General features: G+C 37.4%; 1 protein-coding gene across 4 annotated transcripts in view; it reads left to right on the forward strand.

The window, feature by feature from the left end:
- The window catches only part of flt4 (fms related receptor tyrosine kinase 4), a 66,716-nt gene that overhangs the window by 37,408 nt on the left and 4,703 nt on the right, over window positions 1–24,605 (forward strand). For all 4 annotated transcript variants that reach the window (XM_077732539.1, XM_077732541.1, XM_077732542.1 and 1 more), the window contains 21 exons: window positions 2,766–2,862; window positions 3,728–4,002; window positions 5,560–5,696; window positions 5,780–5,948; window positions 7,814–7,953; window positions 8,042–8,213; window positions 8,963–9,080; window positions 9,234–9,418; window positions 10,868–11,033; window positions 12,032–12,167; window positions 12,614–12,722; window positions 14,111–14,461; window positions 15,455–15,601; window positions 16,536–16,667; window positions 18,744–18,850; window positions 19,163–19,298; window positions 19,727–19,831; window positions 21,807–21,920; window positions 23,100–23,188; window positions 23,268–23,430; window positions 23,534–23,628. In XM_077732539.1, the coding sequence (XP_077588665.1) occupies window positions 2,766–2,862; window positions 3,728–4,002; window positions 5,560–5,696; window positions 5,780–5,948; window positions 7,814–7,953; window positions 8,042–8,213; window positions 8,963–9,080; window positions 9,234–9,418; window positions 10,868–11,033; window positions 12,032–12,167; window positions 12,614–12,722; window positions 14,111–14,461; window positions 15,455–15,601; window positions 16,536–16,667; window positions 18,744–18,850; window positions 19,163–19,298; window positions 19,727–19,831; window positions 21,807–21,920; window positions 23,100–23,188; window positions 23,268–23,430; window positions 23,534–23,628 (3,143 nt within the window). The remainder of the gene's footprint in view (window positions 1–2,765; window positions 2,863–3,727; window positions 4,003–5,559; window positions 5,697–5,779; window positions 5,949–7,813; window positions 7,954–8,041; window positions 8,214–8,962; window positions 9,081–9,233; window positions 9,419–10,867; window positions 11,034–12,031; window positions 12,168–12,613; window positions 12,723–14,110; window positions 14,462–15,454; window positions 15,602–16,535; window positions 16,668–18,743; window positions 18,851–19,162; window positions 19,299–19,726; window positions 19,832–21,806; window positions 21,921–23,099; window positions 23,189–23,267; window positions 23,431–23,533; window positions 23,629–24,605) is intronic.

Below are 24,605 nucleotides of genomic sequence, written 5' to 3' on the forward strand. Positions count from 1 at the left end.
TGGACACAACTACATTTTAACTGGTGTTTTACAGCAAATGACTGCAAAAATGTACACACCGTTTTTTAGTCGATAAATTAACTGTCATCCATCTGATTGTCTACAACCAATGTCCATCTCGGAAATGTGAGACTGACGTACTAACCTTTGCGAATGACATCTTATGTTAAGGTGATAAAGCAATTTCTAAAAGCACAAGGTGCCCTGCAACAATTCATTTTTCCAAGACCTGCTTTATACATTCCATAGTTTTTTGAGCATGCTTCCAATTTGAAGTGTAAACAATCGAATTTCCAAACCAGAACCTGGGTTAATCTGTCCTAAATCTTGTTTCATGAATTGATAATGCCTGTTCAGATTAGATACAAAGCATCTTCTAAGACACCCAGAATAGCCCACTTGTGCTCTGGAGAATAGAATAACCTGGATGAAAGACAATATTCAAAATTTCTCAGGCAAATATAATAACAAGTTATGTAATGCGCTGATTCATAACCAGGGTGTCATAGCAGCCAGTATACCGTGAATGATCTTCTGTGGTGATGTAGGGAATTATTCCATTGAATTTCATTTGGCCAAAATCCATTATTTATCAATGACATAACAGTAAATGGTATTCTTTTAAATTACAAGTCTAAGAGTTTCTCCTAGCTGGTTTTGTTCATTTCTTGAGCATGCCAATTTGGGTTTATTGTCTCACCTGCAGTGTTTCATTTGCATTAGTTCAGGATTTTTACATACATCATTTTTAACTATTCCCTCTAGGATTTGGGATTAGAAAACTTGTGCCAATACTTTGTGCCCTTAATACTTTTTACACTGTGTAAATTGGGAGTTCTTTAGAGATGACTTGTAAAGCTTAAGGATACTAAGTAGAAGATGGTGTGAACATTTTTAGGCAAGCAATTGACAAAATTGTTTGTTGCATTAAATCAGTATATCCTAAGGACAAAGATGTTTTTTTTCTAAAAATAGACTCCCTAATGGCAGCATTCAGCAAAATGTATGGTTATTTTCCCAGGTCTGCATTAACACTATGTTGAGAAAAAACCACCAAATGGATGTTGTTGATGTTTATTCTTTTGTTAATATTTGTATTTTTACTTGCCAGACTCTCAGTATGAGGGAAAGTTGAGGGGTGCTAATGGATATGATATTGGTAGCAAGTTCATGACAATGAGTTAGGACAGCTTTGCTGGTCATCAGTAGCTGAGCTGAGGATTTGTGAAGGAGCAGCAGGAATGCCTGCTGAGTGTCGAGCTGGAAATGATTCATGGCATGACACAATTTCCCACTTGAGAGCTTTAATGTTTTCTTCCTACGGTGGCTCCTTAAGTGTTTTGTTGTCAAAAACGGGAATGAAAGACATGCTGCTATTTGAATAACAGCACAACACTGTCAAAAGCCAAAACTAACAACGTTTTCCACATGAATCCCAAGGGTCGGAATTTACCCATTGAATCTATATTTACAAACCATTTCCTAGTTATAGGATGTTGGTGGTGGTGGTTGGATAGACGTTAGCAAATCGTATATTTTGTACTTTAGGTGTTTCCATAACTTTTATCTGAAGACCATCACATACTGTATACTATAGTATATTTGCCCAAACTATCATTTTTTAAATGAAATATGCTAATGTGCGAACTGGTTTAATCAGTACCAGAAAATTGTGCATTGTCAGCATTGTTTAAAGGTTCTGTGGTTATACTTGTGATTAAAATGTCTTATATATTATTGTTGAATGTTTTGTAGTTAAATAATGACAATTCATTTGTTAAATGCCCAATGTCTAACAAACAATATGACAATTTGATGATGTCATCCATAAGAATGTCCACATTTATTTAGTCATTAATTTCTATCATGTAGAGAACCAGGGAAACGGGAAGTGATACCTGCTGACTTCCATCTACCAATATTACAATTGGAAAAGTACATCTCTTTGGTTTTCAAACTAAAAAAATGACAAAAAGCCCCTTGTTTTCTCATCAATATAATTGACACCACAATGAAATTCAGCATAGTCTACTGTTTTTGTCCAAAAAAATACTTGGAAACTTTTTTTTTTCATTTTTCTTGTTTTGTGAATCATATGCAAGGGATAAATGACTTTATAAGTGACTCATATTTGTGATGGAATGATTTCCGTCATGAATATGAAGACATATCCTGCTGTTCTTGGATTTGCATTTCATCATCAGTATTCAAATGTATGCAGCTGTTGGCTGAGGGTGCGAAAATGCTTTTTATTGTACACTTCTGAGCCCAAATGGCAAGACGATAACTCAATGTTACATGCTGCCTCAGTAAAACGTTGAACTCTTTGTAACTTTATGGTTATTTCACGTTTCACAACAGCTGCAGAAGTATCAAATCGTTTTACAGGACAGGTGACATTAAAGGCTCTGCTGCATTGCTAGATAAACCAAATGGACGTGGCATCCCTTCCAAAAAATTGCCTCACATACTATCTCGAGCTGGAGTGTCAAACCAATTTGACAAAGGGCAGCAGCGTGTCCTGGTCTGGGTGTTTTTTTATGACCTCTCAAGTGACCCACGGTTTGTCTGTCTGCCTGTTTCCAAGCACAAAGGCCCGGAAATCGTTATCCCTAAAATTTCTCAATGGTTGTAAATGTTACTTGCCAGGTCAGGATTGAAAATTCCTGACGTGTGCCTGAAATTTGACAGAATTGCAGCAGCGCCATTGGTTAATACAGAATGTGACATGAGTCTAACAAAGCTTTCTTGTTCTTTTTTTACAGGTCTAGTGGTTGGCTTTTCTATGACACCACCGATTCTTGACAGTCCCAGAGATGATCTTGTGATTTCCGTTCAGCAAACACTTATTATCACTTGTAGGTAAGTATAAAGTGTGCCTATTATTATGATTGTTTGTTATTTTTTTGTGAAGTGATAGCTGTATCAGGGTTTGGCTGAATATTATTTGTTTCTACACTTTTTTCCATTGTAATGGTTTTTATTACATCTATTACACAGTATCTAGCCTTAACATCACTGTAAACAAAAGTACAATTGCGTCATGTACCTATTACAACTCTTCATTCAAATACTGTGTTGGCATTGTAAGGAATTCCAACACTGGTACTTTTTTGCATCTGAAGTTCATTCAATTTCATCTCATTGAATTGTATCTTCCTAAATTCTCCATCAAATTAGCTTTATTAAAATATTTTCTTTTCTTTTTCTTGGTTTATTTCCAATTTTTACCCTTGGATTCTTGTCAATGTAGCGCTGAAGAACTTAAGCTTCTTCTTGGAAATTCTTCATTGTCAATCACATTTTTACAAAGATGAATGATCCGAAAACTTGTAACAATGACTGGATCATAGCCCAAAGAATATTTTTATCTCCATTTCCAGAGTTATTTCCAGTCATCATCATTTGGAACTGTCCACAAATGTGTACATACGTAGGTGGGGAGAGCGCTTACATAGCGCCTGCAGGTTTAAATGTGCTCATGTAACTCAATTTAAGCTATAAAACAAGCAGTGATGTGTGGATCAATGCGCAGAGGAAATTACAGGCTACGCCCCAAAGGCTTCCAGTTACACGCAAACAATTTTAACCACGGTAGGTTTAAAGCCTCGACATTTTACAACTGACTCTTTCATTCTGTTGGAATTAACATCACCAGTACTAGTTTACATTCAACTCGACGTGAGCTTGTATGTGTTTGTGTATGACCTTTGTTGATCTCTTCTAGGGGCCAACGCACTCTCACCTGGGCCTGGCCTGACTTATCTCTTGTGGGAGAGAAGCTCAGCGACCGCCTGGGCCAATCGTCTTTCACCAGACCCAGTGGGGAGAGAACAGTCCTGGTCAGCGAGTGCCCCGGTCAACAAGGGAGGCCATATTGTAAAAAGTTGACACTCAACAAGGTGCAAGCACGGGACACTGGCTACTACCGCTGCTACTACAATGACGTAAAGGCCATCATTGATGGCACTACAGCTGCAAGCACTTATGTCTTTGTCAGTGGTGAGTTAACATTCTATAAATATACACCCAACACACAAAGATTTCACTTCTCCAAAGAAAAATTTGTTGAACTTCAATCACTTATTTTTCACCTCTTGTTAAAGCGTGGCTGACGGTTGATGCTGTTTAGTACAATAATACCTCGACATAGGAATGCCCCGACATATGAGCAATTTGAGATACGAGTAAAAGTTTCAGCAAATATGTATCTTGAGTATTTAAACTAACCATAAAACTTTGCCTTATTTAGCATTTTACTCACGCACTGAAAAATGCCAATGAAAAGATAAAAGGTACAGATATGAATGCCTCTGAGGCCTTCACCAACCTACAGTTAATAAGCTTCTAACAACTTATCCTTTTAAATTCAATGTACTTATTAATGTAAGTATTGCACACAAACATCAGAATGCAAATTAATGTAACCCATGTTGACAATGTGAGGCAAAGATGCAAAATGACAAGTTATTCAGACAATCATTTCAATTGCCCTCATGACTAATGACTGTTTTATTTTACTGTGCAAACCATGCTTCAGCCAAATTACTTCAAAATTTCATCCTCCTCCTACTTTAACCTACCATTAGTGTGAGTCACAGGAATTAAAAAAATTGACATCACACATTTTCCACTTCAGCCCATGTGCTATGTTGACGTACATTAGTGTTAATTATATTGATGTCAGATGACCTTATGACCCTTCCTTTGCCTTACCGCTTGTAAAGAGAAACTGAAACAAGAAGAATAGGAAGCTAGTGGATCAGAAAAAAACATGCTACCAGGTTCACTCAAATGAATTGCATGTTTATGTCCCCTGACAAGGTACCAATACAGCTACCTCACGTCTGCCCACGGGGACTGATCAGAAGCAGATGAAGCTGCAGCCATTAATTAGAAACCAGTGAGAGGCGGGATGAGATATAGCTGCATGTGGATGTAGTTAACCATGTAGACGGTGGTCTTTAAACCTGTCTCTCCTGGACAACATACACCCACACTCACTCAAAGACGTCTTAGAATTTTCTCCGGAGAGTTATGTATTGTTTCCCTTTCCATGCTTCTGATGAGGTCTTCTAAAACCCTTCACATTGATAAACAGCACTAACGGGAAGAGATGGTAAAGTAACTTATTTTTTTCCCCCCAAAGTGAGTAGTAGTTTTAGGTGGTAGTCCATCATCGATGTCTGTGTACAAAGGCTCACACTGCTGGCAGAACAGCTTTAGCGATAAGCATGCTGGTTTGCACTCATGCTGCGGCAATATGAAGCTTCGGCTGTGATAACAGCTGTGCCGTAAATGGGTGCTACTACATTACCGGCACATTAGCCATGAGTCACTGAAAGAAAAGAATCAAGGTGTTGGAGATGTATTCAAAATACGTAGGGGAAAACAGTGCGGGTATATGCACGTATCATAGTAATATCAATAAAGCTTCCGTATTGTTTGCCCTGTGGGGTCATTAAGAGGCTGTGATATATTTGGCTCACTGTAATGGCTGCTATTATCCCATCTGTTGGGAGGGCAACTCATTAATGACCTGCTGTTTTGTGCATCCAGACCCCGAAAAGCCCTTCCTCAGGAGGGACGAGTCCACTAACAGCAACCTGGAGAATATTTTTATCACACGTTACTCAACAGACGTCGTCGTACCATGTCTGGTCACAGTGCCCGACCTCAATGTCACACTCTACGCGGTTTGTAAAAGGACACTGATTTTATTCTTTCTAATTAAAACCAATTGAGCATTTCATAACTTGTCACCGTTCTGTGATTTCAGTATCCCAAGCCATTGGACAAACATGAACTGACATGGGACAACAAGCGAGGTTGGTCCATTCCCAGACACATCATTGACGACAGCATGCCTATGCTCATTGGGCTTTCATGTATGGCAACACTTGGAGGAAAAGAATACCACTCGGTTAACTACTTCATTCACACTATAGGTAAATATACAGCCGGGAGTTGTGTGCGTGTTCCGGAAGAGGCAAAGGGATATCAATGAAGGGAGGTGAAAGAGGGCATTTGAAATAACCAATGGTTGCTTCCATTTAAGATAACATGGATTGGGGTGACTACTTGCAGAATTGCCTTGATTTTAACAAGGGATTTAAGCAAAGGAAATATCTTCCTTATCAGACTTTAACAGATTTTGATTAGCGCTTTGGGGAAAAAGCAAACCTGAGGTCATTCAGAGCCATTTCATTCAGATTCTGCTGCAGATGCTCAATTGTCCAATTTCAATTAGCCATATATTAAGTGTTCCATAAATATAAGCAAACATTTTCGGTGTAATTGATGGTTGGCCACAATTAGTCACCGGTTGAATTGTTCACTTAAAGGGACATACAGCACATTTTTCATGGGCCTGTCATGTTTTAGCCATTGAAATGGGTGTATCCCAAATTCCCTGTCCTTCTGAGTTATGCCATTCAAGTCTGTCAGTGGCTTTGTCCCAATTCAGGGTCTGCACACTCATTATGCATTTGAAGGCAGTTATATCACAAGACTATGTCAAGGCATCCATTAAAACTCACAGGATCTTCCTATCACACATATTAAGGTGTGAAGTCTGCATTGTGCACAATGTGAACTGCAGTACAAATGGGAAATATCAAGTTTCCCCAAAAGCTAAGAGTAAAAATGAAGTGCTGCATGGCTATATCCTATTTATCATGTATTAATCAACACAAGGCTTAATCAGCAGTATATGTACTTAAACATAAAAGCAATCATCTTAACTTGTAACTTCAGCAAAGGTTGATTGGAATTTCTTGTTATGAGCAAGATAAATCTAACTTTGGAGAGAGAAAATGAAACTAGTGAAAACATGCCAATGCATTGTGAAAGTCACAGAAAGTTATTGTGAGACATTTCAACCCGCACTGAAATAATAATGAATTAGCAAAACATTAAGTATTTTTTAGTGACCAATAATTTTTTGCAGAATTAATTGACCTTATGATGTCTTCAAGCACATTTTACAATGTTATGATAATGTGGGAACCCTGGGCAAGGTTGACAGTATTGTTGTTGGAATGCAAATGTAAGAGTGAAAGGAGCAGACGTTCGGGGCATGATTTCAAAAGCTAACTTAACTGCTTAACTCCAGCTTAATACTAACATTATAAATGTGCTCGTTTACCAATCTTAAAGGTAAAAGAGGTTTCATAATAGATGGCATTGAAATGAAAGACAGTTGCTAAGTTGTATTTAAGTATACAATTTTTTTACTTATGCAAAGTAAAAGAGTAATACCAGTTTAATTGTGCTGCTATTTTTTTATTTGAGTTAAACCAACTCACATTAGCTGTAATATACTAGACATTTTGATGGAAAATTGAGACGTTTTCCTCACTATGATAACGGGGACTATGATAAAAACATTACTTGCTTTTTGTAACTCAAACTTTAATTTCTGAGGGTGAACTGCAAGTCATGGCTATTGCTGCCGGCCAAAAGCAATAGCCGCCGGACTCGGGAGAGGGTAACGGAAAGTGAGCTTTCTGGCAGAACATTTTTTGGCCCGTTAAATCCAGTCTCTTCCACACACACACACACACATTAGTCATATAGATGTTTACATCCATTAGCATTTCTAAGCAACACACAGGGGTGTCCATTTTGGGTCTCTTTCATCTTTAGTTGAAACGTCACTACACCCTCGCAACGTGGACAGATCAATGCAAACACGGCCAGCTTGTGTGTGGTAGGACGGTTCCAAAGAGAGCCATTTCCTTTAGTCATGTGATGAAGGAAAAACTGCTGACGATGTCACTGTGACCTCCCCGCCTCCGTCTTTCCCGGACAGGAAGTCAGGTTTACGATGTCAAGCTGTTTCCCGAGGAACCCGTGGAGATGATGGCGGGGGAGGCCCTCACCCTAAACTGTACAGTACAGTCCGAGTTTGACACCGGAGTGACCATAGAGTGGTCGTACCCAAGCAAAGAGGTTTGTTGAAGTTGTTGATTGTCCTTTATCAGATTGCCAAATGTCCAGGATGTTAAACAAAGCTCTGGTTTGTTTATCTTCTCGTCAGATCAACGACTCCGTAGACACAAAATACCATCGAGATGCATCGTTTCATGCCAGAGAATCTGTAAACATCCTGACCATTCCCAGCACTTCTACTGCTAACACCGGCCCGTACACCTGCAATGTCACCAGCGTGGACTTTACACAGTCCAAAACGACGCAGGTCATAGTTCATGGTAAGCCCTCACTCTTGTTGGGAGATCTTTTGATACAACTGGAAAAAAGTGAAATGCTCATAAGTAGTGACATATACCAACCACCCCAAAAAAGACTCATCAAACAGTAATTGTTCAACAAATCTTCAGACTTTGAGAAAACATCGTTAGATTGGACTATAAGTCGCACCAGATGATACAGTATGTGACACGATTACTCATTTTCCTTATAGCCAATTAAGGAACTTTCATTAGTTTTATGCCTATCTGCTATATGATTTAAACCTAGTCATTGTTTTTTCTTTTAATGTGTTCTTATAATATTGATTTGGCAACACAGTCGTATCGTATATGATTAATATTTCTGCCTACCAGAGCTTAGGCTTGCGTTACGAATGTGGGCACTGGACTTTGTGAGTTCTCCACGTGGGCTTTTACTGTGTTCTTACCCACATTACAAAATGATACACGTTAGCTTCAATGAAGACCACTAAATTGTCGCTCTTGCCAAAAGGCTGTTCGGATAGGCCCCAGCTAACCCCTGACCTTAATGAAATAAAGATCATGGATGGATGGATGCTTAGATCTTTATTATTAACATAAAATAGTTGAAATGAGTCATTCAACCACTGATGTCTTTCTCCTGCCGGTCATTATTTAAATACATCCTGACCTCTTATTAGCTTTGACTCGTTACTGCCGACAAAAGTTTCTCTTTACTGCTTTTTCAACTATACACGACAAGTACAATATTTTCTTTTTTACTCTAGAGAAGCCATTTATCAGGCTGGACTACAGAAGTGGACCAGTGGTGGAAGTAACATCTGGCCAGAAGTCATTCAAATTGCATGTGAATGTGTCCGCGTTCCCCTTGCCTGAAACACGATGGTAAGTTGAAGCTCCCCACTGTGTCCATTAAGGCTAACAGGCAGTTTCTAAAAGCATAATTAGGCCTTCCTACCTTGAGAATTACCTGCTTAATTAGGACAAGTACATCTCAATGGGAGGCACTGGAGCAGCTGTTGTGTTGTGTATAAAAAGGTACAGAGACAGAAAGCTGATTAACGAGCGACCCGAGTTCAAGATGAAGCGTATGAGGATTCACCTCAACCATGCTTTGGAGATCAAAGATGTCAATCCTGGGGATGCTGGCATCTACTCAGTGGTCCTGAAGAACAGCGCCGCTGCCCTGGAGAGGAGACTTAACATCACGCTTGTTGTCAATGGTAACTGCACTTGGAGATATCACAAAGTGGCACTGACATATAATATTAAACATGCTTTTTCCATGTATATTTTATTCATTTTTTTTCTTCTAAATTATTTTAATTCCAGGTAGACCAGTTGAGAGCAGAATCTTATTTTCAATGTTGAACTGGCAGTAGAGAGCAGCAAAAAAAAAATACAATGCTAAAACATAAAATCATAATATATTTTTTAAGATATAATATCTTATGATAGGGAAACTACCACTTTTAATCACTTTGGCTGCTATGTTTTACTATTTTAATGTTTTACATTATAGTTTTACCTGCAGGTTTGAGGGTGAGACTTGATATAACAAGTTTGGAATTCACCAGTTCAAGTCATTTAATATCATTGTACACAAGTCATTTTTATTTAGAAAAATTAAATGTTCTCATTAAAAACAACAACATTATTCCCCAATTTACAGATAATGAAACAGTGTTAAACAAATGCAAATTTAGAATGACAAAATGTTCCAAACCATAAAATTAATGCCTTCATTAATTACACATCATTTAATTGTAGTATATAGATTTAATTTCCCTTCAACTCTCCAAAATAATGGAATAATATAGTTTGTTAATTTAAGACATGTTTATCATGTGCAACCAATTTGCATGCTGAAATTATTTTCAAGCATTTTTAGCAGACATGTTTAGATTTTTTTTTCCAGCGGGATCACAATAAATTGCATCCAAGCAATTTTCATGACAATTATTGGAAAGCCCAGTGAGAAACTGATTCCACCATGTTGTTGTTTTGTAGAAACGAAGGATGCTGACAGATTTCAAGGTTTAAGTTAATCATGCAATTTTCTGCTTTTCACCGTTACATGCCATTATTCATGAAGTTTACGTCTCTCCTCATGATAAATGCATTGCAATGTAATGCTGTGCAATGCTGTGCAGCTGTTTTATACAGCCTTACCGTCCATTTACTGCTGATAGGCACTAAAGTATCATTTTAGAGACCTATACTGTATCCCTGGAACATTGACTGTTAGTTTTCTGAGTTATGCAGAATTATCTATGGAAAAACATGTTCTTTATTTTGATGACAAAAAAAACAACAAGCCTGTGAAAATGACTTCTTCAAACAAAATTCACCCGCTTGGAGATGGTAACTATCTTACATTGGGACTAATGAAAAATATATTACACCAGCGTGACTGCCTCGTTCCCTAGAAATTAGGTCTAGTGTAGAGTTGATTTTTTCTTCTTCTTCTCCTGTGATGCATCTCTTGTCGTCCCTGACATTGATTAGACGTTAACAAAAGTAAAAAAGTTCAGTGTGTAGTCAGGTAGAATACAGACATCTGAAAAATGTGGTTGACTTACACCAGCTAATAACAGTTTAGTTGTAAATAGGTCTGTCTGTCTGTCTGTCTGTCTGTCTGTCTTACAACCTTGTTTTTCTGTCCTCCACAGTCGCCCCACAGATAAATGAAAAAGAAGTGGCACAACCGTCCACTCCATACCCCAGCGGCAGCGTCCAGACACTTACGTGTACTGCCTATGGTCTCCCAGCTCCCACCATTAGCTGGCAGTGGAGGAAGTGGAGCCCCTGTGCCCTCAACAGTACCCACAACAAAGTGTAAGAGTGAAAATGACTCACCTGGGCAGCTTTTTACACTGTTGATTTCGTAGCAGTTTGGATCAGATGGATAAGAAAAATGACTGGAATTGGATGAGAAAAGAACCATTAGTGTGAATGAAGAGGCGGGGATTATGATAGGTGCACAACTAATGTTGGAGGAGGAGAAGACGATTAAGATAGAAACTGGAGTGACTTTCTTGGATCGCTCTCTGTTCTATTATAATAACAGCCAAACAGACGTATGCTAATGTGGAAAAGCGGGCTGTGTTTGAGCATACATTTGGCTGCCATAAATCATACAGCCAAACTGTTCATACATACATAAACGTTTATTACCAAGCATATATTTTACCGCCCTAGGCTTTTTCTACCATTCTCCATCTGCGCTGAATCCATTGAGATGATCGATTAGATATTTTGCACATCTGTGCATAGCAAATTGTTGGGCTTTTTCATATTTTTTTTTTCCACTCCGGGTGATATTTATGCTGTTTTTTTTTTTTTTTTTTGAAATATTTACCACTTCATCATTTATCAACCTGAGCTTCATTTAACCTTGAACCAGCTTCAGGGCCTGCAAAATTGCATTTTCTATGGTGTAAGTACGACTTCATAGGTTACCTCTTAAAGTTTAGATGTTAGAACAGAATTTCCCTTGACGTTGATGCATGTTTTTTGTTTTTATTCCCATAAATATACAAATACAATGAATGAAAGTCCAACACACCTGGTTATTTCCTCCAGTGAATGAATTTAATAGAATTCCTTGTATGTAGTAACTATACCACATCATTTTTAATATGCTCTGCTATGTTTTTCCTTGGGGACACAGTGGAAATTAACATTGATATTCAGATAGGAAGCAAATCAGCACGTTGGAAATCTCATATCACATCTGAATGTCCTATCTGATGTGGTTCTCATTCACCCCCACTGTTCACTTTCTGCTCAGAATGTCAATGATGCAAAAAGATGATGATTGTCTTTCTCTCCAGGGTCCGACCAGACAGGAAGGGCAACTCTCACACGATCCCAAACTGTCAGGATTGGCAGGACATTTCCTTGGAAGGTGCAGTGAATGAATTGGAGGCCATTAAACCATCCGTTGAGCTCGTAGATGGACGACAAAAGGTTAAAAAAAAGCTTCTTGTACTTCTTTTTTACTCCAAAATAGCTTCTTAACGTGAAACACCAGATTTCTATAAGTAATGTCATCTGTGAACTGGGATGTTTGTGTGTAGTAAGCGTCCTAAATTTCTGAGCTCCATAGCCAAATTTGTCAATCAACAGCCATTTCCACAGTAGAATTATTTAGCTGAGCCTTCCTCTGCAACAGTTTCATGTAAACACACGTGTGCGTTCGCACTTGTGCACAGAAGAGGAAATCACAGGAGGAAAACAAAACAAAACTGACATTGTGCTGTATAAGCAAGCACACACACACACAGATTCAAGCTTTGTTCATCAATCTCCGAGTGAAGGTTGCTTTGTGTTGAGCTGTCAACACAGAATGAACTAGTCCTTGTCTGTTCCCAGAGAAGTACATGACAGCCAATTTGATCTCCCCCATTTTGCAGACTGTGAGCCGGCTACACATTCGCAATGCCAGCGTGTCTCTCCTGTACAAGTGCTCCGCGGAAAATAAAGTCGGCAAAGATGAGCGCCTCATTTACTTCTATGTAACTAGTGAGTATCACATGTTTATTTGTGCTTTTGGAACACACCATTTAAAAACGAAATTTTACTAGATTATATAATCTCAACCCAAAGAACTATTGCAAAACATTTTTTCTTGTAAATGAAAAGCCTTGTGTGGGAGTTATTGTGTTTGATGATCCTTTTTATGCCATTTTGTTGAGCAATGACAAGGTGCTTGTGGCAGAAAATAAAATAAAAACAAATAAAATGATACATAAAACTCAAATTAAATTATAAACAATTGAAACAGGAAATAGGGATGAAATCAGCGAGCAGCGATTATTTGTTTGCTGACAGTCTTTTACATGTTCTGCTCTATCATTTTAATAATGTTTCTGCTATTATTTTTTTCTCTGCATCTGTTGTTTCAACTAACTTCTCCTGCTGTCATGCAAGCGGTTACATCTTTTGACCCCATTACTATATTCCCGAAGACTTGTACCATACAAATGTTTAGACTGGTGTTCACTCGGGAAAAGCATGAGGTGATGCATAAGAAAACATGAAGACTGTGAAATTAGATTTGATTAGATAACTTTATGCATCCTGTATTCGGGAAATTTCATTGTCACAGTAGCAAGAGGGTGGGAATACAGGAAAATACATTTTAGACATAAATAAATGAGCATATTGCTGAAATATATATATATATATATATATATATATATATATATATATATATATATATATATATATATATATATATATATATATATATATATATATATATATATATATATATATATATATATATATATATATATATATATATATATATATATATATATATATATATATATATATATATATATATATATATATATATATATATATATATATATATATATTATAAGTGCATTAAAATGTGTTGCAATGCAACAATGGTGTTTGGGTGACTTTTCAAAAGTTTGTATAAGTATCATGTAAAAACATCAGTAGATAACAAGTCTTAAAACAAACCTAGTTATCTTGCATGAAAATGTAATGTATGCAAGGAAGTAAAAACGTAGAGCAAAGCCAGATAGTCTTGCACGAATACCTTTGTAATCCCATCCATTTTAAATTCAAACTCAATGTACGCATACTTATTTTTACATCATCCACTGTGCTCAATAACTATACAAATTTGGCATGTTTCAACCCAAGCATGAAATAGAACTTAATAAAATTGTTGAAATGGGCCGCTTCAACCAGAACATTTCAAAGCGATATGCATCCCATTTTTACTACATTTTGACATGATTGTCATTAAGATCATTGGGTTTTCTTTGTTCTTGAGAGGAACAAAAAGTTGCACAAGTAGCCTAAAAAGTTGGCTTCCGTGCAACCACATAATTATTTGACGATAATCTTCTGTCGTCTTTGAATATCCACAGCCATCCCCGAAGCATTCAGCGTGGATGTACATCCGTCAGAGAATCCACTGGAGCAAGAGAATGTGTCTTTATCCTGCAGTGCCGACAATTACACTTACGAGCAGCTGTGGTGGTACCGTCTTGACCCCATTGCCCTGCGGGACAAGTCTCAGGAGCCGGACTGCAGAAGCGTGCACCTCTATTCTGACCTTCTTGATGGGCAGCTCATCTTTCAAGAAGCCTCCAACAGCTGGGTCCTGGATTTCACTTTACCCGCCATACAGCTGCAGGACGCGGGTCGCTATGCGTGCATGGCTCAGAGCAGACGGAGAGGCGAGAAGCATTGTCTGTTCAGATATATCTCCGTTAAAGGTGAGGGGAGACAAAGAATCAAGTCAGCAGGCATAAACCCGCCTGTCTTATATTCAACCAGAAACAGCTATTTAATCATGAAATGTCCCCTGAAAACGTTAGAATGGCTTCCAAAGAAGGCAGCCCACAAAAGGTTCATTTCACATCGTGAAGAAAATAGCATTAACACCAATGATAGTCTGCAGGGTTAAACAGCACACTGTTTCCCATTTGTGCATATTTTTTCCTTTTTTGGGTGCCTGATAGATGTGCAATGTAATGGCATTTTCTTCACCTTCTCCCTCTCCTGTTCTGTGTGAATGCAGAGTACAGTGAATCCCCTGCAAATAATTGACGACCTCCCGAAAGGGTTTTGTAATCTGGCGCACGACAGCGCTATAGCACTTAAAGTGGATCATACCAATAGGGCCTTCCTTGTTTTTAGCATATACTCATACATTACATTAAGGATTGCCATTTGTTATATTCTTCAATTTAAGCAAAACTGCTTTAAATAATTGTTCGGAATTCAATTCAAAAAGGCAAATGAATATGCCACTGTTACTGTAAAACATAGTATTTTTTTGATTCAGTATATTTTGGAGCCCTTTACTGATTGCAGAAAAAAACTGTGTGGTATCGAACAGTGCCACGTGAAGTAAATATACAAAATATTTTTTACTCTACTACCGGTCCAAGTAAAAGCTGCACCTAATTGGCACTGCGTCTCTGAAGTGATTTCTTATTTTTGTTTATCCAAGAAACATCTCGTTAAAGAAAAAATGTGACAATGTCAATTTACCACATGTTGCTACTAAAATAAAACCATAATTGCTTTTTTTCCAGAGGCCAAAACAGCAATTAATCAACATTTTCATTGAGTAGTAGAAAATTGGAACTCACTCGATAAAATAAAATATCCAAAATGACACTGGGTACACTCACTGCATTCCACACATGGCATCCCACAAAGGCAATTACACATTTTGTGTGCATGTTTGTGTATTTTCTCAGGCTTGGAGGCGCCTCGTTACAAACGCAGTCTCACCAACCAGACTGTGAACGTTACGGAATCGCTTCACATGGAATGCGATGTGGAGGGAAGACCCTTGCCCCACCTCTCGTGGTTCAAGGACAACCAGCCACTCCATCAAATGTCAGGTGTGTGAACAAAGTCTGCACAATTTCACAGACACCGACTTTGTGGTTTTAATCTCTTTGTACCAAGTACAACATCAATGAAAAGCATTAAACTTAAAAGGGAACCAAAAAAAAACGCCTCGAGTCAGTCCAGACAATCATCATAGATCACATTAGCAATTTGAAACACTCAAAACTGAACGTCCTTTAACTTCTTAAAAACAATAAGAAACCTTTCCTGTAGTACTTTTTCTTTGGTGTGTCTTTTAGCCAGTCATAACCATCCATGACAAAGCTAGTGGTGATTTTTTTGCAGATCTGCTTTTTTTTTTAAACCACTGCCACCACCCTGTTACCAATGTTCCCTCTATTTTTTTGTTGGTCTGGACAGAAAGACAACCTCCCTGAGCTCACTGAGTACCAGTGTGAGTGACATCATCATTGCTCGCTATGGGCACACCAGTATAACACCTGCCATAAGCAGGTGTATGTCAATGTTCCCTCTAAGTTTTTATGTAAATCATACTGTATAACATGAAAAACATGAGTGGGCAGAGCTACAGCCACTGGCTGTGGCGTAAACGGCGCCATGATGGGGTAAGGGGTAAAAAAATAAAAAATAAAAATGGATTTTATTTACTGCGCGCCATATGATTGCTGCTGCGCAGAGAAGACGAGATGGAACATTGCCCGTGACACATTCTTATGATTAAATCATTGTTTCAAACTAACAGTATTCACACTAATATGTAAACTGGTTACTATTGCATACAATTCGTGGCTCTTTCCATTCCTAAGCCTTTTCCCTTCATTGGAGATTAAAGTGTAGACTGACAGGTTCCTGATATATTTGACACCAATTATGATGGAAAGCATGGAAAGAATTGAGTTAATCCATAGTCAACACGATTATTGTTGTGCTTTGGGTGTAATGTAATGTTCCGATTCCCTCCAGGGATCCAGCTGCAGGACTCAAATCGTACTCTCAGTATTCAACGAGTACGTGAGGAGGATGCCGGCCTTTACACCTGCACTGCCTGCAACCAGCGAGGATGCGTCCACTCAACAGCTGCCATCCGGGTTATTGGTGAGTCACACAAATATGTGTTTTAGCCTCAAATTATAATCCTCCTCACTGCTGCCGCCACACCATATGCACAGTTAGGAATTGTAATCAGTCACCTTTCACACTTTGTCGCCGGAGGCATGTTCACACCGTTGCAATAAAATCAAAGTCACTGACCGCGGGAGTAATCGTCTGCCCAAGATGAATAATTCAATAGGTTTTGCAGTAGAGGCCTTCATGGGTAATGGATCATATTGAAGATTTTTTTTCATTGCCACACCTTAAAGAATGAACAGAAGAATGCTAGAAGAATGCAAAATATTCGGTCAAGTCATAATGATCAACTAACCTTCTAAAAACAATTAGTTCTATTGATTAAATGTCACATTTAGTCTCCCGTTCGCATCTATTAAAATGGTGTGATTCATGAACTGAACGGTCTATTTCCAACGATATGTGCTTCTAGACCTTTTCATGAATCCTGATGATGGCACAGTCAAGTTTGTTAAATGTGAGCAATTGTTAGGTTTTCTTTTAATTCGGCTGTTTTGTATAAAAAAATATGATTTGCATTTTTATTTTATTTTAAACGCGTGGCCCAGGGGTCAATTACAGCCTGCGGGACAATATTTTATTGGCCTCATCTGACATTTAGTTATCAGTGTTGCCTGCATGTTTCCTGTGATGTGAAATAAAAATAATATAGAAATGAGTCATTTTATATAAAAGGGTCCATTGGGGTGAGGAAACCATTATTTAAATAGTAATATATTTAAAAAAATAAATAAAAATGCAAATCAAAAAGCCAGGAGTAATGCAAAATATAAAAAAAAGTTCTAGAAAAGATACAATGAGTAATCAAATATTTAAAAAGGTAATAAACACAACTTAATAAACAAATAGAAGACACATGCATGTTGTTTTTTCTCATTAATGAATTTATTTATTTTGTGACCCCACGTAGATAAAACTAATGATTGCTTTTGAAATGTAGACCACTGTTGTGACCACTAAAAAAATGTAAAATTAGTTAGTACGCCAGTAAAGGTTATGATTCACTGTTGTTATGGCCATTCAAACCTCAATCCCAGAATTGAGAGGAAGACAATCTAAGAATGAGCTCATTGTCAGCTTTAGGACATGTTTTCTCTCACCTCATCTAATAGCTGTGTAATTAAATAGCTGCATTCTTCAAGGCCAATGGCATTATATGACCGTACAAAAATTACTTTAAATACAGCCCATGGTTTCATCATGTTGTGTGTGTGTGTGTGTGTTTTAATTTTTTTTTATCTTTACTGGAAGCTACATCCTTCACGGTCATCCATTTCCCAAGATTATAAACACGTCTCTTCTAGAAAGGATTTCAGCCCATGTACATTATATATACGAACATATGGTAAACCCTGTGGACCATTTAAACCTTGAAATCTCTCTTTAATTATTTGATGTTGGGATTCCAAGTAGAAACGGAAGATAGCGCCAAGAAATGTGTCCTTCTAATGAGAATATGACACTGGTTTCTGAAGTGGCTTTAAAAGGCAATGCCTCATTTTTTTTAAATCAACATATGGATGAAAATGATTACACACAGACACTGCATTTTTTTTAAACTAAACCAGAAACTGTCAGAGTCTGTATTGTTATTGATACTTACCCCATATCTTCCTTCATTTGATTGTATCCCAGTACAGAAAAAGACAACACTTACCATAAAAAAGCAGCTTCATCTACTATGCACAAAATAATTTAATTTGACTATAAGACACAGGTTTCCACTTGGATTTTGGCTTAGTTTTGCAAAAACATGACACCATGTATCTGTAAAAAATCCACAAATTTGAAGCACTAGACGATAGTCTCAGGGTCCAAGGAGTGGCCAATCTGGGATACTTGCATTTGATAGGCTAGCATTGAAAATAGTCTGTAGTGTAGCATTATGTAAGTTTTTGTCCACTGTTACATATACCAAAAATAAATTACTGTGTTCTTTCTTTCAGCTGGGATTTAACAGAGAAACAGTCTTGTCTTTCCATGGACTCCCTCTGGGTTGAAAGCATTGTCATTTGAAGTTGCCTCTCCTGTCTTTCTGCTTAGGTTCCAGCGATAGAGCCAACGTGGAGATTGTCATACTCATTGGAACCGCTGTCATTGCTGTGTTCTTCTGGGTCTTGCTCATCCTCATATTCTGCAACGTCAAACGGGTTAGAGGCCTCTTATTGCCACTGTTCTATGTCTGCTTGTGATGGAACCCCTTTAACCTTTTAGCTCACAACCATTTTGCCCTCTTAGCCCCCATTTCGATTGTCGGTTGGGATGATTCCTCAGAGTCCAATTACACCATCCATAGCGATTAATCCACATAACAGCATGATGAGTCACAAATTGCTTTTTATTTACTCTTTGCTCATTCTGTTGAACGTAACAACACAGCCAATACCCCCCCCCCCATCCTCCCAGCATTACTTATCATTTTATTTCCAGTTCACTACAAATCCATCATCTCTCTCCTTCAGATTAACCCCGCAGACATCAAAACCGGCTATCTGTCAATCATCATGGACCCTTTGGAGGTCCCCATGGAAGAACAGTGTGAATACCTGCCCTATGATTCCTCCCAGTGGGAAATCCCCAGGGATCGACTGCGACTTGGTGAGTGACCCACGATGGGCGACGAGCACAGATAAATGGTGCGATGATGCCGTGAACAGGTGGCGTTGACGCACATGAGAAAACAAAAAAAAATAGAATAAATGGATGAAATCAAATGGTTTTCCATTTGCAGGATTTCTTAATGGAGTCGTTTGCATTGGAAACTGCCACAAAGCGCCAATGTTTGATATTGCACTCGCTCTAAAAACACCCAGAGGGAAAAGCATCTGCTTCGTGGTTGCAACCCTTTGGAGCGTATTGTTTTTTCTGATGACTGCCATTGAGCTTTTACATTCTCTGGCTTATCTCCATAACTGCTGCTACATTTTGTAACTTCTCTATTGCCAAAGTGGTTGAAGGCATCCATATTTCATCTGTTAATATTAATAGATCTCAATACTGTGTTTGTTTGCCATCCCTCGACACAGGAAAGGTTTTGGGCCACGGTGCTTTCGGCAAAGTAATTGAAGCATCGATCTACGGACTAGGCAAGAACTCACGGCTGGACACGGTAGCTGTCAAGATGCTCAAAGGTCAGATTATTCCTCATTAATCGCTCGGTTATATTAGTCGATGTATTTGGCATGAGCAAAATGCAGAAGGCTGGACAATAGTTTAAAAAAATAAATAAATAAATCCCGGTAGAATTTTGGCTGCTAGAACTGTGGAAAAAAAATGGGAAAGGCTTCAAAATATATTCCAGTCAAATTAACAAGGAACTAAGACCAGGATATGGACACATCAATACCCTGTATTTCTCATTTTTACCCCTCTTCAACTGTGGTGTCATTGTGGCAGTTGCGCGTGCTGACTACTGAGCTAATACACACACGTTTAAAAAAAAACATCCACAAAAGCCAAATAACTTTACTATTTGTATATGCTTGAGGTTTTCAAATAATTTTGACAGGCACACTTATTGTAAATAATGTTGTTGTCATTTTTTTTATGACTCCTTTTTAAAATTCATTGATCAATCTATTTATTTTTTTGCTACATAATGTTATTTTATGAACTTAGCAAGACATGTTGGACTTTTCTTATGTTGTTGCTTCATTGTCCCTAAAGCCAAGGCTGGTGTGAAGGAATTTGAATGTCCTGATCCAATTACATATTGTTAGAGGGCGCTTTCCCGCTGTGGAAAATGTTGGTTGGAAGTCGGTGAAATTTCACAGGCGTCATGGTGGTCAAAAAGGACTTATTATTCATGAAAACACACATCGTGACACCAGTAGGAGTCGATCCCCGCTAAGGTGCTTAAGTAATTACATGAAGGATTTTTTGGCAAAGTACGTTTTTAAAATTTAAACATATGCCTGGACTGGAAGACAGGAGTATAGGAAAGGACATATGACCTTGAGATTATGAGACTTAAGGTGTAATTATAGATGTACTAGTTGTAAAAGTCATATAAATTATACAGTTAGAGAAAAAATGTTAAATATGGGGAAAATGCTACAAAAATATTAATACAAACAGCATCTACCGAGCAATAAAAAGGTTGAAAAATAAAATGTGCCTTCAAAAATCTTGCTTAACTAGGACTTCACAAAAAAAGCAGTAGTTTACTTTATTCCAAATCAAAGTTTAGTTAGCTTTTATGGTTTTGTTCCAACTATCTTCCTTAATTTTATGAGTCTGTTTGTTCTATTTAAAAGCCATAAAAGAAATTACTTTTAGGAATGACTCTTGTTTTTTTTTTTTTTGATGGAATAATTAGGGCTGAGATACTAGATGAATAAGGGGAATGATTACAGGATATTGTATCTGCATCATCTCTATTTGATGAGCAAGAGTACACTAGAATGGGGCTTCATTTTAACAGAAGACAATGCAGTGTGACTTGAGTGCTTGTTTAAAGTTTGTGCATGACAAAAACAGGGCCTCCATTGGGTCAAACATGTTCAAATTCAACCTGAATCCAATGGACTGGTGGCGGAGGTCAGCCATAAATAAGTAAAAATATAAAAAGAAGCATATTTCAATGATGACAAATGATTCTGTGGATGAAAAATTAAACCAATTTTTGTGTTTCATATTTAACAATTTACAGTAAAATCACATTTCTGTCGCAGTTTATAGAAAAACGCTTAAGTAAATATTCCGATTTTATTTTAGTTTTTGTCAAAGCACTTCAAACTAAGCCAGTGTGATATATGGTCTGAACAATTTATGTTCTGCAATTGCCCCGATTTGCTAAATAGCTCTCCCCCCCCTTTTTTTTTAGAATGAAAACGTTTTATTTTTCTTCATAAAAGCCTATTGGATCGCTTTTTATATAAAGATGTTTTTGTAGCGACTCTGTAGCATTTCAAAAGACGACTGTTGAAAACTCAAAAGCTACCTCAAGATCATGAGCAAATCTTTTCTAATTTCACTTGTTTTCAGTATTATCACTTCCTATTCCCAGTACTCATTGTAAGAAAAGATTGAAATTATATAGTGAAAGTCAAGTGTATGGTAGTCATGGAAAGTGGGATGTGTTTACCTTTTATGCTGTGATTGCAGACGGAGCCACGGCCAGCGAGCACAAAGCTTTAATGTCTGAGCTCAAGATCCTCATTCACATTGGAAACCATCTGAATGTAGTGAACCTGTTAGGAGCCTGCACCAAACAGAATGGTCAGTGTTAAAAGCGTGATTACAACAAATGAGTTTTGTGCTATTCTCTTTGATGGAACAGATGTTTTTTTTTTTTTTTTCCTGGCGGGGATTTGAGTTGTCCCTTGATAAGCTCATGGCAATACTTCCCTTTCTTTTTATTTTCTTTCTGGGTGCTATATGTCCCCCGGTGCCATTTACGCTTCAAGCACAAACAAGTGTGTCAAGGATATTATATAATCATAAGATCAGAGCATATCATCGTTTTTTTTTTTCACTGTATAAAGAAAAGTTGACTGAACTTGGTATTTCAGGTCAAGTTGTTTCACTTTTTTAAAAATGTTTTATTAGAAAACATACTTCATTTAGAATTCTATGTTTAGTGGACATAGTTTGAACTCAACATTTTATGTAAACTGGTCTTCAAGTAAATATAATCATTGGGGCACTATTCATTGAGCAAAACGCCCTTTTTGAAGGCTTTATGATTCAGGCTTAAATGTTATTAAAAACAACAATTAACTGCCACAGGCATTCCATCAATTTTAACTGGGAGGGCGGGAAGCGATGATTTGGTCGGTTAAAATGGATTAGACCAGATTAGAAGAGATTTATAGAACAAAACAAAATAAAATTCCCAGAGGAAAAAAATTAAAAAACAGGACACACTTGTTTTAATTGGTCTTTATTGTTCTTCTTTTAGATTAAAAATTTAGATTTTTTTATTAATCCATATTTATTTTATTTATCTGCTTATACTTTTTTGTTTAATACTATTTAAATTGTTTATTTTTTTTTCATTCATCTTAAATGAATGTGATTATTTTATTTAAAATTATTTATACTTATTTCTGTGTGCAATAGCCCATTGCACATTAGGAATCAAATTTGGCCACTAAATGTTTACCCTGTGGGCCGCCATTTGCCCCTGGGCCGAAGCTTTGAAATGCTGTTCTATATAAATGTTGAAAAAAATTAGAATAATAATAATTGATGCAGTTGGAAGAACTTGAGAATCTAAGTTGTTTTTTTTTTATAATAATGAATTAGCATGACTTAATAGGAAATGTTATTTTTTTATTAAGATGTGAAATTAGGAATTAGGTACATTTGCTCAGAATCGCAGAAATGATATTGGCCCTGCATTTATGAAAGACAGAAAAAATCCCCCCTCATTTTTCATTATACTTGTCTGAACAGGTCCACTGATGGTTATCGTGGAATACTGCAAGTATGGTAATCTGTCCAACTTCCTGCGGGCAAAGAGAGAATTTTTCCTCCCCTATAGGGTATCATTGTCCATCCGTCAATTATGAAGGTGCACTGATGCGTAGATGAAATGAAGCTTTTGCTCATTCCCCTTTTTAGGATCGCTCTCCCAAAACCCAGAGCCAAGTAAGACGGATGATTGAAGCCGGTCAAACGGACCAGAGAGCTCGCAAGCAACCTCCCTCGCCGTCCTCCTCCCCCCTGGTTGGTTTCCAGACACCATCGTCCAACGCCACAGATCAGAAACCGGTTCTGGAAAAACGTGAGTCCTTTTTGGCAATAAAAACAACAACAAAAATGGATTGTATACAGCTGGGACTAACGTTTTGCTTTTATGGTGTTTTCTCTCTATCTCTCCCCATCAGTGGAGGATTTGTGGAAAACGCCTTTGACGATAGAAGATCTAATTTGCTATAGTTTCCAAGTGGCCCGTGGGATGGAGTTCCTGGCATCTAGAAAGGTTCATTATCAACACTGAAGCAATTAGTCTGTGAGCAGTGGTGATTTGTCTCTCGAGGTTGCATTCGGAAGAACGAGAGTGTGGCCCACATCGTTACGATGCGAAAACAAAAAAAAAAAACAGCTCTGCAGAAGGCATACACAAATGAGTATTCTTTTAAACCGCAGGGGTTTTGTTTGAAGACGAATGTGGTCGATTTATACGCTTGGGGAAAATTCTCAGATCAGTGGTTAGGTTTTTGACAAACGGGTGGGCCACTGGATTTGCTGAATTTCAAAAAATGTATATAATACACTTTTTGATCCTCTTAAAAGGACAAAATGTAAACAAATATAATAAGCATATTGCTTCTTTAAAGCCCAAACCACCAGCCAAATATAAATTCTTTAAACGTTGGATGTTTAATTAAATGTAAATGTACATTCCATATTTATATGGGCGCATATAAGATGCAGTTGTAGTAGTTTTAGGAGATTGTGTTATACATCTACTAGATGAAACTATAGTAGTAGTATTTGTGGGTCGTGTTATAGATAAAGTAGATGGAGATGTGCTAATGGGAATTTCACACCATGATTAAATGCAATGAGAAAATTGAAATCTAGGTTGCACCTTATAGTGCAGAAAATACAGTACACACATCTGTTTTTATCACATGATTTATGTAACAAATATGTATTTGGACATATAAGGTTGAGAAAAAAAATCAACAAAAACTTTTAGCTGGTTTAGGATTCCATTTTAAAAAAAAAAGTAGAACAAAGCAAGTCAATTTTCTACTTTTATAACATAAGCACTAGATAGCAGATTATAAAAAATAAATTAAATAAATTTAAGATTCTTGAGAGTGCACTTCATCCAGCTCTATCTTCGCATATGTTTTATAAAAATGTTAAAATATTGACATACAATGAAATATAGAGAAAAAATATTCGACATTTGTATATATCCATTTTATGTTGGATTTTTAAACAAAA

Source organism: Stigmatopora nigra, chromosome 14 (genome assembly GCF_051989575.1).
Source record: "Stigmatopora nigra isolate UIUO_SnigA chromosome 14, RoL_Snig_1.1, whole genome shotgun sequence".
Lineage (NCBI taxonomy): Eukaryota > Metazoa > Chordata > Actinopteri > Syngnathiformes > Syngnathidae > Stigmatopora > Stigmatopora nigra.